We start from the raw sequence: 15,677 nt of genomic DNA, 5'->3' as shown, positions 1-15,677 counted from the left end.
AACTTCCGCTGTGAACGGCTTGTTTTCAGGCCTTGCGAGGGGGATTTTCACACTGCTGATGTCCCCAGAGAGAGGCTGACGCATCTGCCGGAGGGACCAGACAATCCCCCAGCTGAGGCCAAAGAGGGTGAACTATAGATAAAAGCGTGCCAAGACGCTTGTTGACCATCGAGAAAGCCTAAATAATAATGCCGCAAGAACCCCCTAAAATTCAGAGCCGCCGTGTTTATGACAGACTCACAGCCTGACCGTCCCCAAAGACAAAAACATTGTGTTCATGATAACGATTGCTAAAAACTTGATGCATTCAAACTGAAAGTGTTACAAGCATATTATGCAAATGAATAAAAAAAAGTGCAATGTCTGGATGCGGCTAACATCGACTCGTTTAGGCTCAGACGAGACAGCCACAATCTCCAGCCAAGGGTAAAACCCACATCCCTCAGGGTCAGCCTCAAAACAAGAACTCTGATTTGCCCCATCGAAAATACCCAATGGTGTGATTGGTGGCCTTGGAAAGCCGAACACAGCGCTGCAAAGATGCTTTTTGAGCTTCTGCCTGTAATAGAGTGAAAGGGGAAGTTTGACAGAGAGTGTCAGAAAGAAGTGCTGTGGGAACGAGAACGCGGGAAGTTCGGGTCCGCTAGAGAGGAGGAAGAGGAAGACAGGTGTATAAGACTTTGCTCAACAGATGTTGAAACGTCCTCAGTGTCTGTTGAGGGCAAACGGAAGTTTGCTGTCAGGCGAGCAGGCCTCCCCGCTGCATCTGTTCAACTGTCGCTCTACATCGCACTGCTGGGTTTCAAAAGCCAGATAAGGATGTGTTTTGAAGCTTTCAGCACATCTAGAAAAGGCTTTCTTTTACTCGCATGCGTTTTAGGTTTTTGATGTGTCGATGACGGAAAAGAAACCTCCAAAAACCAGCATAAGAATAAAAATATCGCAGGCATTTCTGTGTGTAACACAGCAACACTTTACAGTCCAGACATAGTTTTCTGCACTAACTATGACACATACAATCCACATTGATTGTAGTCTGTTATCAGCAGTCTATCAAGTCCATTTATATGTTGAACACAAATATTTACACTTCAAATATATTGGGTGCAGACTTGGTTTGGGGCCAAAGCACGTACAACCCTTTGCTGCTCAGATAGAGTTTCACTTTGCCCCTGAAAAAGCATGAGGCCCTTTCCTAAAAAGAGCTTGTGTTTAATGTGTCTCCCCCTGGATGGGAACATGTGTTTCTTTATTTCAGCAGTGAACAGGAGAGAAGAAGTTGGAAAAAAGAAAGTGTAGGGAAGAGGAAAGGAAATAGGTTGTATTGGTTGATCATCCAGCTGTGGCATCGTTTGAATGTCGCCTCATCGAGCAAATACTCGTCTCAGTGTTGAACAGGTCTGATGGAGGGAGAGAAGGCCCTTTCAAGGGGCTTTCTGAGCAAGAACCATGTTGACGTTCATGAGAAACACAGCTCTTTACACCTCAGCGGCACCTCCAGCATGAGGGGGTAAAAGAGCGAGCAGGTCGAGTTATGCTTTGAGCATAAAACCCAGTCAGGAAATAAAGACGCACACACCAGAAACAAAACTTGGCTGGGAACGGCACACCCATTTCTGCAGAACACAGCCTTTGAGTACATCGTTAATGCCCGACTTTTTATATCAAGCTTGTTATTAGTTCTTTATAGACTTCCATAATGCTTTCATATGATGCGACCACCACGCTGAGAGGAGGCTAGTAAATCTACAACCTTTAGCATCCATTTTCAGCTGTGGATGCACATTGAGTGCTGCTGTTTAGGCCTCATGTGTGCATTGGCTCCCAGCTCTATTTTGTGGTTATGATATCATAGAGAGAAAAACAAGGGCATTCTCTCCTAAGTGCACCCTGACACATTAAATATTCATCTGACCACAGAAACCCCTCTAAAATGGGGCCGTGTGGAGCACCAGCACCCCTCTGGCCCTCAGCCCTGCAAAGTCAAAGTCAAACGTTGGCGGTCGGACCCAACCCACCGCACCTGCAGCCAGGGTCAACTGGCCAAAGAGTGTGTGTATTAACACCAGGCTGAAGTGAAGGATACAATTTGTGTATTCTCATAATTTGGATGCGTTTGGCCTTTCTGCAGGAAATATAACAGTCTTCTATTGACAAACGTGCAGCAATATTAACAAGCTAGCAGTGAAACGTGACAAAAAGGTTTTAGATTTACTTTTAAAAGAGAGGGAAAAAAATCCAACTTAGAGTAAATGTCAGGGAGAAAATAAGTTTGATATTTTATCCAAGAAATAAAACCAGGAGAGGAAGGAGGATAAAAACAGAGGAAAAGCTTTGGGCTGGCTCCCAGCTGATTAGTGGTGTTAACAGCAACTGTGGGCCTTGGGTTAATAGGCTCCAGGCCTTTTAGCCTTCCACATCCTACACCCATCAACCCTCCCCCCAAAAAACCTGAAATCCCCCTTACTATAGCCCTCGAAACCCCCTACTGGAAGCTGTGAACAGTGTGTCGCTACATGCATGTCCCTGCCAGCTGGAACCAGGCCACACTGACTATGAGCGCTTGTGGGCGGCTGAATGATCACTTTCATCCTTTAAGAGCCAATTCATCTAAGACCACCAGTGGCCGCACAGAAAACGGACTGATGATCTTTTCTTTTTTGTATTCTTTTCCGACCAGGAGGCAGTGGGATGTATCGTTTCCCTGACCTCAGACGTTTGAGGTGGTGTAAATCTCTTAATAACTACACAAGGACACATATAGGGGGCTATATTTGGAGGGTTGCTGCCTGCGGCCGGCTCGGCTCTGGCGGGGGACAGACAGTAGCTGCAGTGTTGGAGCCAGGTCCAGGCGCTGTTTGAGTGTGTGAGAGACAGACGGAGGGCTCCGTTCCTTCCATCGCGGTTAAACCGAAGACAGACTGGCCACGTATGAGCTGAGTAAAAGATAAATCACAGAGCACAGATGGGGGGTGGGGGGGGTGGGGGGGTGGCATGCTTAACTCTCCAAGTAATGGCAGAAAAGTCAACTTAAGCCACACAGACAATCATGAAAACATCCAAAGTCTCTCTTTCTGCTCATTGGGTTTCCTAAGGTTGAATATGTGACTCAGGACAGCAGCACTCCCATAAAGTGTGTTGGGGGTGGATGGGGGGGGGGGTCAAATATTTTTCTATACGGCTCAAAAGGAGAAGACGGAAGGGAGGTGGCGGGCACAAACAAATGGACAGAGCGGTAAACGAGAGGAAACTTTACCCATGGGTCAACCTCAGAGAGATGATATATTGCCCATGGGTCAGTGGGAAGAAAGGACGGGCAAATTCCATATTGGTCCATCTGTCTTGCCCCCTTTATATAGTGATAAAATATTCAAATCCAGCCATTACTTCACATTAGGCCACTCTGTAGAGATGCCAGGGAGAAAACCACAGAATGTATACATGCCGGATCACACACAGTTTTGGTGCATCGATAGTTACATTAAAATCTCTTCCTCCCATTAGAGGCATCCGGACTCTGATATTTAAGGCGTGTTCACATGTAAAGCCTGTAAAAAACATGTGTGTGTCTGCCCAACAGCACTTTCAGAGATCTTTTTTCTTAGCTTATTTCCTTCAACAAAACCTTAGAGTGATCAGGATGGATTCAGCAGAAATGTCACCTCTTAACATCAACACTCTTTTTAGAGAGAAAAAATGGCCCCTATTCGGTGTTTTTCTCTGTTATGTTTAAGACTGATGACTATAAGGTCTGGTAGCTTTGTCTGGGTGTTTCCTCCTGACTAAGTGCTGTGTCAGTCAGCCTTAATCTGAGTGTGTAGGAGTGAAATTAGGGTAGATCTAGTCACCATTTCTTGTTGATTTTAGCAAAGCAGCAAGATAAGGATATGTTAATTTCATCACTTCTTACAGATGACCGCAGGAAGCCATAATTCACTCTTTATTAGAGTCCGGGTTCATGGTAAACAACATTCCTGCAGCAATTATTTTCAAGCCCTAACTCTGTTGTTATCTGTGGGTGACGTGGCAGCAGGTGCAGATTGGGCAACATTTAGTGTCTAGCCAATGTATTTCAAGGTCTGCTGACACTCTAATAATATTTTTCTGCCCAGCAGCAGAAAACATAGTGAAAGTGGCGGTATCTTTACATATGTTTATCTGACGTGTGTGTATGGGAGTTAAAAGTTCAAGCTGTCACACCACACTCCGCTTCTTCGGGCGACAAAAATCCTATTCACCGAAGATGTGTTGAACCTTAACTGTTTCTTTTTGGTTTCTGGTGGATTTAAAAGGTGCAACTGTCTTGACTGTTCCGCTCCATCTTCTGATCTTTCAGGGCACAGAGTGAAGATAGAAGACCCCCAGAAGATGCAGTTTTCTGACAGGCTCTCGGAGATTGAGCGCTACCAGCGAACTATGAGGATAGGCCCTGTGAACAATAACCCACGCCCCATTCACCAAACCCACCTCAGCACCACACAAGGTGAGGACCATTAAAAAGCCTTGTAAAAAGCCTCTAATCACAGATTAAACATCTGGTTCTGTTTTCTGCCAAAAATATTGTTCCGTTCTTAAAAGTCTTCTCATCTGAGTGGGTGCTTGTGACAAATCTGTCCCTAGATAGCCTGCTTTGGTGGGTTTGGGCCCCACAGCGAGCAGGGCAGAGTCCCAGGCCAGGTGGTGTGTAGAGCTCTGCCAGGCAGTGTTGGCCCCGGTGCTGAAGCTGGCCACACATTACAGCCTCACGAATGTTGCAGCCGTCCGCTACCTTGGCAATCACGTCACTCTCAGACTGGTCGAATGTCCGTGGGAGGGGAATGACGGGAGACGATGTGCGATGGAAGGGAGGGGGGCTGTTGGGTCCTGTGTGAATCTGCTCTGAGGACAGCTGCGTGGGTGATGAGTGTTCGCCTCGGCCTCTTTTTCAGCATATCTTGAGGCACGCAGGGCGGACACTCTGACCTGCACTGCCCTCCCACTCACACGTTGCTCCTCTTGATGGCTAATGAAGCTCATTACCTATCTATCAGTGTTGCCGTACACAGGAGGCCTTGTTTGGGAGTGCTGAGTCGTGCGTGGGTGTGATTCTATCGGAGTGCATCACAGCCGGACAGCATTTGGCCTTGTTCTTAGCTTAGCCAGCGCTGACTCACCGGTGTGAGACCGTCTGCAGCTGACTTCAGAGAACACGGGGTCTTTCAGTCCTCCGTGTCCTCACTTTCTGCTGATATTGATTTCATCTTTGCACGGACTGTACCAAGCTAAAAACACATGAGCCATTTTGGAAACCCTAGCAAGTGGTAATGGTGAAGGCAAACAGTGATACAACACAATATCCCCACTGTGATGATTCTCTTGGAGTTAGCAGTCCTCTAGCCAATGAAAAGTCCCCTGCGGCTTTAGGTTTCTATTTTCCCTTCGCTTCGTGGGTAGGGTACACAGACACGGTCCAGACACCAGACAAGGAGCTCCGCTGCTAGATTAAGATGGGAATTAGAGCTTGCATGACTTCAAAGACCTTGCAACACACGGCAGTGCAGGGTACACAAACAGAGAGCCGACGTAGCATGTTAAAATCAGCTGGAAGTGTCAGAGACGTTCAGGGCCTTGAGCTTCATATTACTCTGCCGCTGACTGCAGGCTATCTATGAGGGACGTGTGCTTGAAGGAGGCAGATGAGGGAGAAGGCTGGAGAAAAAAAACCCACACACCTTAATCTGTGGTATTACCATCATGACGGCACACCGCAGGGCAAGAGTGGTAAAATAATTAAATAACAGCCCAGCGGGGGCCTCCTCCCTCCCACTTAGTCTATCTCATGAAGTCTCGTTGGTAGACAACAAAACTACAGCGGTAAAAGTAAAGTTGTAACAAAAGTAGACTTGCTGCTATAAATCTAATTCAGAGACAAAACTGAGATGTTTACATGTCATCAGCACGCACTTCTCCGTTTTACATTCTTCTGTCAGACGGCGTTGTAGTTCGCAGATACTTTAAATCCCAGCCCCTGTTTGTTTGAGCCTTGACGAGAGATATCTCAACCATCAACGCAGTGTAATTAAGTGGATTCCCGTATCGCTGTTACAAAAGATGTTTTCCACTGTCCGGGCCCGGAACCTGGCATTTTCCCCCAGAGAACGGTGAAGAAAGAAAACGCGGTGTCACCTCCTCTCAAAGCCTCCTCGCTTTGTTTTTCTCGTCTCAGCCATGAAATACTGTCTCAGCCTGGTTGTCGACATGACACGTCCTCAAACATCTGCCGGATTCTAAATCAAACACCCGCTTTTGCAACATTGAAAATGATAAACACACAAAGTTCTTTGCCAGTGTTGCATATTCTCCGTTAGCGCTGCAGACAGACAGGGTAATTAAGAGCTCATTGCAGTGCATGCAGTGACAGGAATTTTGGCAGACGCCACATTCGCTGCTTGTTTTTGTTCCTCAGTGGCCACAGGTAAGCCTGCTAGACATGTGGACTGATTCTCTGCCAGGGTGGAGGGAGTGTGTGTGTGTGTGTGGTTCAACTAGTGCAGTCAAGCAAATCTGACACTCAGACAATCAGGTACTAAATTGTTATTCTGGCTTTCAAAACCTCAAGTGAGAGATGTGCACTGTACAACTAGCTGTATCTGTGGGTGGCACCTTTTTCTTTCCTCCCTTTGATGAGGAATGTAGTTTATCATCCAACATGGAGCTTTGACGGCACTTTCAAACGTATACACAGGTATTTGGAGTCTCAAAGAAAGGCAAAAGCCTGGTTGAAAATTTGATTTACATCAAAGTGAGGAGGGGAAAACAGATTTGAGCTGAAGTCTGATCCATCCAAACAAAACTTAACAAGCTCCTGGCACAGCCTCTGAGAGTCAGCCGGCACGGAGGACACTCTTTCAACTTAAATGTGTTTTTACAGCGAAGTAGGGAGAAGAAGAAACGCAGCACCGGTTTAATCACCCAGAAAGAAAGCGCTGGCACTTTTGAGGAGGTATCATTTAACATGTCATTTGTTCCAACACCTGTGTGTTCCCCCCTCTGAAGATGAATATCAGATACTGGCATAATGCTCCACCATCAGCGCTTTGATGGGGGTTCAGGGGTGGGTTTGCGTGTGGGCTACTGTGAGTGCATGTCATAATGACTGCAGGTACTGTGTGTAAAAAGAAAAGCAAACTTTTTTTTTTTCTATTTTCAACACTTCCACAAATATTGGTAACTTTGGTTTCATCTTTGCACAACTGGCACTCCTCTGCACTGCAGCGGCTGTGACTTGGCAGTCGGGCCCTGGTTTGTCGTGGCCTCTGGAGTCAACTTAGCTTAAAAAAAACCTAATGAAGCCCCTCCTGCCATATCCGCACTGACCACACTGTTTGCTCCACATAAACAAGCCGGACGGCCTCCCAGGTTCAAGGTGGCGCTCTGCTGTGGCTGTGAGGTGCACGTGAAGTGACACGATTGGCCAGTCAAAAGGACTAGAGGAAATTAGCAGCATCGGGCAGGTAGTTGGGTGTCATGCCGTTTTGTGCCAAACCCAAGCAGGAAGCTCTGAGGCCAACATGCCTGAAAGAAGCAGGAATCCGGACCATTCGTCTCTCCTCTCTGTTCTACTTCTGTGCACCTCTGTTTACATAATATGTCAATTTCTGCCACAGAGTTTATTTGTTAAGGTGCCTGAATGCTTCACTTATGGACATTCTCTTTTTGTGACCCTGAAAGGAATAGTTTAAACCAAAGTTGTTTTTGTTCTAGAAGCAAAAATAAAATAAAAAAAGATTTTTTTCTGCCTGCCTTTTTGGTGAAAAGAAAACGAGAAGTGAGAGCAAGATATCTGCTCCCCCCGTCCATCTCCCCCCCCCCCCCACCACGACTCGACTGTTTGTGTAAGTTATAATTTCACATCAGAGCCGGGCCGAGTTTTACATTTCAGCAATTACAGAAACTACACGTGTGCCATGAACAGTCTCTATTGAGTCTGGGGGGGGAGGAAAAGGGTGGGCGGACAGGCACTTCTCAAAGAGAGCATAGGATTTTTCAGGCAGCGTGTTTGTTTTTGCTCGGGTTATATGTGAGGACTCAAAAGACATATCAAATGTCCCACATAGCTGAGCCAAGGCCATGTTCCTCCCCTCTCTAACACGCTCCCTTTCTCCCTCTTTTCCTCCCTGGCATCTCTTTTTCAGTCTCACAATCTCTTTTTCAGTGCTCTCACATTCTCTCCCTGTTGCGGCGCCTAAGGCCTCAGCGAAACAGGAAGCCAGCACAAGGACCAGCATTCACTGTTTCTCAATGACACGCTTCATTAGGGCAGGCGCAACACATGTCTCATAGGCGCTGCTAGATCCGGAGTCACAAGGATGGACATCATCTTGGCTCAAGCAACCTTTCTGCCATCCCTTTCATCTGCTCTGGCAGGCTCAAGTGTGTTTGTTCCCTCTCTAGGCCTGGGCTGGATCCACCCCAAACGTGCTTGTCAGTAGTCAACACTTCTTCTCATCTCCAGCCCCCGCCTAGTCTGTTCATCAGCCCCGCCCATGCAGAGGGCCGGTCTTCTTATTAACAGGGGTAATCTGTGCCTCTGGTATTGACGTTGTCTGCTGGCCAATCAAAATATTTGAATGAAGTGTTTATTTTCTTGAGCGAATCGCACCAGCTGCTTGCAAGCTTTTCTGAATAAGGCCATTTATGTGTAAGAATTTGCCATTGTGAGGCGCAGAGCGAGACCTCTCATTGACTGAGTGCTGATTTGGGTTTTTGCAGAGGAAGTGGAGGAGCTCCAGGGGAAGCACACATCTCACATATGCTCAGCCCTGTGAGGGTTTAGGTGAATAGCCACTGGTCTCCCCGCTCCATTCTTAATAGGTTTGCATCCTGATTGCTACAACAAGGGGGTGAGGAGTTTATTGTATGCTGTGGTAAAGAATAGTTTGCTTCTTTAAGATCAGTTGATAAAATATTTATAATTTAGGACTTAAAAAAAGGAACGTGGAACATTTCTGAACATTTCTGCCAATGGAGCTCCGTGCAGGCCGTCCTGTAGCAAATGCACGTCTCAGACTTTAAGCAAACAGCCAACTATTTGTGCCGAGGTGCTGCGGTGTGACCATGGGGTGTGAATCAGGGTCCCACGCGTTGGGCCAGCAGGTCCGTGACCTTCCTGACAGCTTGGCCGCACAGGCTCACAGGTCTCGCCTGCTTCAGCGTCTCGCCTGAAAGACCCAAAAATACCTTGTATGCACCCATCAGGCTTGTTTTTCCAAGCCTGGTCTCACCGTGGTGAGAAAACCACCCCTCCTCTTCCCAGTCTTTGCTGCTCAGTCAGCAGAGGCCAGCCTGTGACAGGAACTCACATCTGCAAGCCTCCAGATGTCAAGACAATTTTGACCAATCTGCCATGAGGAGGTCATTTGGACAGCGTTTCATATTCCCTCGGCAAAAGCTATTATTTCCTCGTTGTGGACACACCTTAAGCCCACACATTTTACTGTGCTATGAAGTCCCTGCATGAATAAAGTTTTCATTCTGTTGATCCCCATCTTCATTTTTGTGTTTCCCTAGCCCTGTGGCAGGAGCAGATGGACACCCCCACTCTGAAGCAGTGTAAGGTGGAGGAGGACCTGAGACCATGGACAGGTGAGAACAGTTTATGGCTTGTGTGGCTGAATCACAGAGCTGGAGTTGCTTTGCTGTGATGCTAAACTTGAGAATAGTCTAAAAAAACCAAATATTTTCTGGTTTGTTTTCTTTTTTGTTACCTACTTCCATCCATCCCGGAACCCCCCCCTGTGCTGAGTTGCCCTTTCTTACTGTGATAAGGACACAAAAGGCAAAAGAGTTTGATCCCCTGGTCGCTTTTTCTTTTTCTGCAAACTATCAGAAGAGTCCAGAGTCACAGAACTTTCAGATCAAACTGTTTAAACTAAGAGAAAGTGGAACCTCCTAAAGCGGTGTATGAAGGTTTAAATGACAGCAGATTGTGAACGAATTCTGCAGCTGCAAGGAGGAGTGTCGCATCTGTCACCGAAAACGATTTCCTTAACAAATAATCTTTGCAGTCATGTCACCTTTGCTTGTTGATGCTTTAGGAAAATATCACGTTTTTTTCTGTGATCACAAATTTCCTTTGGCCCTGCTTGCACTGCATGTGACAAGTTGAGAACATGCAAAAACCTTGATGGAGTGCTGATGTGAACGAGGCTTCGGGGCTGTTGACTATGGTTTCACAGGACGGAGGTGATTATCATTTGCATTCGACACAATGCTCTAGCTGGAAAGGCTTGGTGCTTAAATAAACACTTGGAAATCATTTGTGTTTATTTGAGTCTCCTATTCTTTGCCATACGCAGCAGCGGCAGCAGCGGCCGCGGTGGCGGCTCAGGCCTAGTGTTTTGTTGCCTTGGGATCATTGCTGTCATCAACAGCGACTGCTCATCACCATGGAATCCAACTATCCAAACCAGTCAGTAAACCCCTCCCAGCTCCCGGAAAGAGAAAGTCAAATTACTTTCTATACTGCAGAGCGACAAAGCCTCTTTCAGGCTGATATGATCAGAAAACAATCTCACCGCCCATGCAGCGTAGTAGATCCACCGCAGGCCGGAGTTTTCTCAGACTCCTTTCCCTTCCCTTCATATATTTGCCTGAGACACCATTCCCTCGGTTCTGGCCGTCACAGTTTGCATCAAGCCTGAGTAAACATTTCACAGGTGAGCGCCTAGATTTGCATCTTCCCATTGCCAGCCACCGCATTTGGACACACATGTGTACGCACGCGCGCACATCTACACACAAAGACATGATGGCCTCTAACATGCCCTTGTGTTAACAACCAAAATCTGTTTCTCCCATAAGCAAATGAGACAAACCTCCTGCCATATCTGGGTTGCACGCTTGAGTGTGGACTAGTGGATTTCTGAAGGGCTAAGTGGGAAGGAGGAACACTCCACCCTCAGGGTTGCAGGATTAAAGAAGTGCATGGCGTTACGCTTTAGAACTGGAAGAAGAAAGTCAGAGTGCTGGAACACAATGTTCTTAATAAAATCTCTTGATTCCCTGCTACCCGCTCCAACATCACAGACAGGAGGCTGTGCCAGCTCGCCCTCTGGGGTCCATCTATCCTCCTGTCCCTACAATTTAGTCAACACATTTCAGATGAGCCTAATGGAGATCATGTGTGGCTTTGTGCCGCTAAGGTTGCAGGCAATTACGGCTCTGCTCAGTAAGGAAGACCCTCTTGGCCAAAGCTACACCGCTCTTACCGCAGCCACGACAGCAAAGCCTGCACTTAGAGTGGGTGGAGACACAGTTAGGTATGCGACAAAGTTAGATGAGAGAAAAAGCAGGCGGCTGCTCAATCACAGCAGAGTTTGTTTGGCCCTCTCCTGCAGAGGGAGCTACTGTACTGTGGAGGCTTCAAGTTGCTAGCAGACACCGCCTGGCTCAGATCCAAGAGCCCGAGACTGAACAAGCCCATTAAGGTGTTGTGATAAGTGTCCAGTCCAATTTCCCCTGATGGAGCACAGGAGTCCATCCCTGCTGCAGTTTAGCAGCACATTTCCAGCAACTCCAATCAAGGGGAGATCATGTGTGGGGTGGGGGCCAAAGCAACAGGAGCCTCCATGTCCCCTCCCCGGCTTCTGCCTAAATTTAGCACAAAGCGAAAGAGATGAAGGAACGCACTCACCAAGGGGGCAAAGCTTTTGGGAGTCTGCAAGGAAAGAGGAGACAAACTCAACTTGACTCGAATCAACAGCAGCTAAAGTCTTGGATTTTTGCTTACGTGAAATCAGATATGGAGCCCAAATGGAGTTCCTGGTAGACTCTGGAAAATCAACATCCCACCCCTAGCACCAAACTCCCTCAACCCCCAAAACAGAGGAAACTGCTGCAGAAAAGTGTTGCTGAAAAAGGAACTCAAAAAAAAAAAAAAAAAAAGGTTGCAAAAAAGTTGTTCTTTTAACTAAGAATGGGCTCAGTTCTCCTGTAGTGGAGAGGAAAAGAGATTTCAAACACACAGTGGCACGCAAGTTTGGCATTCTCCCTCAGGGCTGTGGCATGCAAGAGCTTGCTGCTACACAAATACGAGCTCCTTTTTCTGTCATCCACATTTTACTCTTGAAGTCATACAAGGACATCTGAGCCATGAAGTGTATAAATAATAAATAATTTCAGCAGATATGTAGTTGTGATTAGGTTCATATTCAAACTGAAAGATAGGAAAACTTTTCTGAGTGCAAGTGTGGGGAAATGTGGCATTTGAGAAGCAGACGTAGCTGGTGACAGCAGTCGCTTGAGATCTGCCAGCTCAGACCCCTCAGACATCCACCTCAGACTGGAGTCTTTTACCTGGCCGAGTTCCCTCTGATAGCACCAGCGCTGCCATTTTTCATTTCTGATTGACTTATTGTGACCGTCTGCCTGTCGCACAACTTAAATTTATGACCTGTTGCACAACAGAGCAACAGGCTGCTGGTGTTTATGCAAAGCTATGCTCTTCACTGACAATGCCTCTTTTTATCGCTCCTCGAAGGACAGAGCGCTGTATGTTGATCTCCTTTTGAAGGGCTGGTAGGAGGGCTGCTGCAAGGAGATTGGGGGGGGGGGGGGGGGGGGGGCTCTTCATAAGTGCAGTCTTGTGTATGGGGCTGTGGGATGATGTGCTGTCAGAGCTTGATGACCGTTATTAAGCCAAAAAATGTCTCAGTTCATTACGTTGAGCAAACAGTTTCATAGAGTAGTGTTTCACCAGAAATTCAAGCTCAGGACTGGGGGGCTTTTGGGGGCCACTTTCTAGAATAATTAAAAAAAAACGGTTCCTGTTTTGTAATGACAACAACCACTTTTATTCATAAATACATTTCAACTCTCTTCTGTCTCTGTGTTCCACAGCAACAACAGATTTCTTCCCGCAGAGGACCACCTTCCCGTCTCTGTCCCCGCTCACCGACCCTCGCTTCTCAGACCCCCGCATGCACTACCCGGGGGCTTTCTCTTACTCTGCCAACACCCCGAGCACTGGCATCAGCAGCCTCAGCATGTCAGCCTCCTCCAGATACCACACCTACTTGCCACCACCTTACTCAAACAATCAGTCCCAAAATCTCCAGTCCAACTCGTACCTGTATTACGGCACGGGCTCCGGATCTTATCCATTCTCCATGGTGGCACCAGGGAACACCGGAGGGGAACGCTCCCCAACCCGTCTGCTGTCTTGCTCAGGGGCCACGGGCACCGGGGGGACCAACAGCCTGATGAACCCCGGCCTGAACACCCAAAGCGAGGGAGTGGAGGCCGACGGCAGTCACAGCAACTCCCCGACTTCCGGTCGGTTGGATGAGTCCGTCTGGAGGCCATATTGACTGACAGATAGCTCAATAGGGAGGGGTGGGGCAAATGACAAGTAAATATCATGGTCACCAAAACAGCTGAACACCCAAAGAAAAACCAAAATAGAGAAACATTGCATGTTTGCCTTTTATTTCCCTGGCACCCGCTTTACAGACTTTCTGCTTTCACCCAAGAAAACAAGACTTTTCTCGTTTGTAACTTTTGAGTGAACATCTGCACTGCGCTGAAATCCCTTCAGAGACAATTGGAAGCTCAGAGAGCTGAAGGCAGACTCAGCCGAGACCGAAATGAGGAGCCATTTCAGCGTTTCAGCATTTGCTTTCCTGCAGGAACTGCAAACGAACAACAGCGCGAGGAGGTACGAGGAACTGAAAAGAAAAAACAGAACCAGGCGCTCATCCAAGACTGTTCAGACTGATTCGGCTCACTTGGCAGGTGCAGGAGTCAGACTGGATGTTTGCACCATGACTCTTTGCCAGGCTTGGCTGCACTGCTGTAGCAAATGGTCCTTCTTAAGCTTTCATTTCTGTAAAATTTTGGAATTTTGTGAAGTTAGTTGTGAAAAAGTTGCGACTACAATCTCGGCCTGTTTGGGAGCTCAAAGTACCCATAGAGTACCTTCTTGTGTAATTTATTATCTAAGCTTCTAGTGTATGCAGTCTGAACACATTTTCTGCATTATTGAGAGAAGCTTTGTAACTTTCAGGACTGGCTTGTTGATTGAGTTCATTCTTCTCTGCTGGGATAGATATTTTAAGGAATGTATAAAAGGCAAAAGCAGAGAAGGTCTGCAGGTTCTGCAGGCATGTCAGAGTCAAACCCCTTAAAGATCAAACCTTTTTCTAAAGAAGAATCCCCAGTTATTGTTTTTTTTTTAACTGCACAACCCAGTTTACCTTTAATATTTATTTGAGCCAAAACTTAAGGAATTGTATGCATATACCCCAGTTCCTTGAGCATTTCTCCTTTTCCTTTTTCTACATAAATATATATACAGTATATCTATACCATGTTTTGCTGTTAATTATAAATTTGGAATTTGTGTAATATATTGCTACTAAATTATGATAAACAGAACCTTTATTGTTATTATGTTTGCCTTCCAATGTAGCTTTGATGCACTAAAACCTTTTATTCCAAAGCCCCAAATAGATTGTAATATTGTAATTTACAAATTGCCTTTACCATCCCCCTTAAAAAAGAAGCCATTTGCTAAAATTGTTGCACTATTTTTTTTTTTTTTGGATAATTTACTGCATATCATTTGTACTCCTTTTGCAGTTTTTTCTTCAAATGATCTCAATCGCTCCTGCTCCACAGGTGTGCGTGCACATTCCCCCTGCAGTTACAAATACGATCCAGTGTCACTGCAGGAGCAGAATGATGAAGGGGCAGATTGGAGGGGTGGAGTCAGCAGGGTATCTTCTTGCCATTGCTTGAGGAAGTTGTTTAAAAAAAAACATAAAAAAAAGAGAAAAAAATAGAAGAGAAAGGAATCATTTTTTGTTGTGAAAAAATTTCTTTTCTGATGAGTCTGACTTTGAGGCCTCTATGGCTCTGGCTCTTTGCTTTAATTTACTGATAAAGTTGACACACAAGTGTGGATCTTGTTTTTATGAGCCTCAGAGAAATCAGGTATCATGTGTCTTTTTATTCTTTCACGAGAAGAAAAATGATTAGAATCTGTGACATTGAAAGATGGATTGTTGATTGCAACAAGAGCAAGGCTTTATTTCAAAGTGAGAAAATATCCAAAGAAGCTCACAGCTCAGGTAAAAAAAGAAAAAAAAAGAAGTTATGAGATATTTTTGCAACCCCTCATGACTCATTCTTTGTTTTTGGAGATCACTGTTTCATTCCCACAGTCCTTTGAGTTAATTTTCTGCTTTTTTTCTCTTTTCTAAACATTCTTTGTGTATTGAAATTTGTGTGGTTATTTGTCAAGAATCATACATCCTATTCTTCCTTTATAATGTTTGTTCTAACATGTTTGGCAAATCATCTGCCTTGATTGATCTCTTTGTCCTGTTTCTGCAAAAAGCCTAAAAGTTGAGGTCAACTGCATTTTTCATTGAACTCCATGATGATGCATTATTTTTTTGTTGTTTTTTTTTTTTTAATAAAACCCTTTCATGTCGTTTGTATTCCAAGTTCTGACATCTTGCCTTTGTCAGTTCTACCTGTGCTCAAAGCATGTACATCTGAAACTGATATGTTAATTTAAAAAAATGTCCTCCATGTATGTGATACCATTATTGCTTCCTTACCGAGTGCTTGTAAAGTTTGCCAATAATGTAGTTTTTAATCATTTTAATTAAAAGAAACATGTTTCAACTCTT

At 45.7% G+C, this 15,677-nt stretch overlaps 1 protein-coding gene across 2 annotated transcripts in view; it reads left to right on the top strand.

The window, feature by feature from the left end:
• The window catches only part of LOC101160370 (runt-related transcription factor 3), a 41,089-nt gene extending 25,412 nt beyond the window's left edge, over positions 1 to 15,677 (top strand). For both annotated transcript variants that reach the window (XM_004082389.4, XM_023951523.1), the window contains 3 exons: positions 4,337 to 4,483; positions 9,550 to 9,624; positions 12,880 to 15,677. In XM_004082389.4, coding sequence (XP_004082437.2) covers positions 4,337 to 4,483; positions 9,550 to 9,624; positions 12,880 to 13,349 — 692 coding nt within the window. In that variant the 3' untranslated portion in view covers positions 13,350 to 15,677. The remainder of the gene's footprint in view (positions 1 to 4,336; positions 4,484 to 9,549; positions 9,625 to 12,879) is intronic.

Source organism: Oryzias latipes, chromosome 22, assembly GCF_002234675.1.
Source record: "Oryzias latipes chromosome 22, ASM223467v1".
Taxonomy (NCBI): Eukaryota; Metazoa; Chordata; class Actinopteri; order Beloniformes; family Adrianichthyidae; genus Oryzias; species Oryzias latipes.
Note: the sequence above shows the minus strand (reverse complement) of the source record. Positions and strands in the feature narration are given on the sequence as shown.